Here is a 1682-nt window from a genome sequence, read left to right on the forward strand (position 1 = left end):
CAGTTAGATATTTTCTTTTCAAACGGGACTATCAACAGTTTGATTCAAAAATAAAATTGAAATTGAAATTTACATGTATATTGCAATTAGATATTTTCTTCTAGCAGAAAAAAAAAACAATTTGATTCAAAAATAAATTGAAATTCATGACTGAATATAATAGTATATGAGCTTATTAAAATCAGACTCCTGAGTCTATTAGGATAAATAGACTGTAATTTATTATTAATTATTAAGTATATGGAATATTAATAGCCATATTTAATATTTTCCTGTTGTATCTTATTGTTTGTATATGTAGAGTGCTTTATTAAGAGTTAGTTAATTTTCTATTAGGAAGTTAGTTAGCTGGATCCTTTTCTGTTAGAGTCTTCACCGACTCACCTGGTCTATATATAGACCTTACTCTTGTATTCTAAGCTTTAGTTCTATAACAAGTAAAACAGATACATTTTTCTCTACTATACTCTATTTCTCATATGGTATCAGAAGAAATCTTGCCCACTGCTTCCATGGCAAGATCTTCAACTCGCTCCCAAGATGGCGGTCCTCCATCCACGGTCGACAATTCTGCAGCTGAGATCACGTCCGACTCCATCGTTGCTACTAATCTAACCTCTGTTACTACTCATCGCAGAAATCATGCTTCCAGACTTCCATCTAATTCGAATCTAGAGGCAGTTCAACCTCAAGATCTATCCCCCATCTTCAATGATCTTCCCCCTACTGCTCCTCACTTCCAATCGATTCGTCCTGTCAACGACGATATCTCCAGTCCTTTCTTTCTGAGTACATGCAATCATCCCGGATTGATTCTTGTCTCCAACGTCCTCAACGGCAGCAACTACCAGTCCTGGAAAAGAGGCATCATGATGGCTTTGGCTGCCAAGAACAAGATTTCCTTCATTGATGGCTCCCTTCCTCGGACAGAAATCGATAATCCCTCTCTTAATTCTTGGCTTATATGCAATAACATGGTTATGTCATGGCTTGTCAATTCGGTTTCTCAAGAAATCGCCCAAAGTATCATGTACTTTGATTTAGCCACCGATATGTGGAATGATCTTGCTGAAAGATTCAATGAAGGAAATGGTCCTCGAATCTTTCAGCTACAAACACAACTTACCCGATTACAACAAGGTGAACAATCGGTTTCCTCCTACTTCACCAAAATGAAATCCCTTTGGGATGAGTTGAAGGAATTTCAACCAATCACCACTTGTACTTGTGGTGCGATGAAAATCTTTTTAGATTACTATAACTAGAACCAAATTCTCCAATTCCTAACTGGTCTCAATGAATAATTTGCCTCGATTAGAGCTCAAATCTTGTTCAATGAACCCATTCCCAATCTTTCTCGTGTCTTTGCTATGATCATACAAGAAGAACGCCAACGTTCTCTTGGATCAACTAATACATTTCCATTAGCTGCTGCCACTGGTTCAGCACCTACTAATCCTCCCCGTACCAAGAAACCCAGACCCTCATGCTCAAATTGTGGGAAACCAAGGCATTTGGTTGAAAAATGCTACTTTCGACATGGTTTCCCCTTGGTTATGGGGATAAAAAACGATAAGAGAAAGGCAAAGCAAATGCAAATTATGCCAGCACCTCCAAAAATGATGCTGATGGCCAATCCATTCCTTTGGATTTGTCTCAACAGTGCCAACAGCTGATCAGCC

General features: G+C 38.2%; 1 protein-coding gene across 1 annotated transcript; it reads left to right on the forward strand.

Moving 5' to 3' along the window:
* The first annotated feature begins 479 nt into the window (after positions 1-479).
* Positions 480-1265, forward strand: LOC115715410 (uncharacterized). Its single transcript, XM_030644202.2, has one exon. It carries the CDS (start codon positions 480-482, stop codon positions 1263-1265), a length of 786 nt encoding a protein of 261 aa, XP_030500062.2.
* Positions 1266-1682: the final 417 nt, after the last annotated feature.

This window comes from Cannabis sativa, chromosome X, assembly GCF_029168945.1.
Source record: "Cannabis sativa cultivar Pink pepper isolate KNU-18-1 chromosome X, ASM2916894v1, whole genome shotgun sequence".
NCBI lineage: Eukaryota > Viridiplantae > Streptophyta > Magnoliopsida > Rosales > Cannabaceae > Cannabis > Cannabis sativa.

What these genes read in the sequence shown, in the direction of transcription:
- LOC115715410 (XM_030644202.2), top strand. Translation starts at nt 480, where the DNA reads ATGGTATCAGAAGAAATCTTGCCCACTGCTTCCATGGCAAGATCTTCA.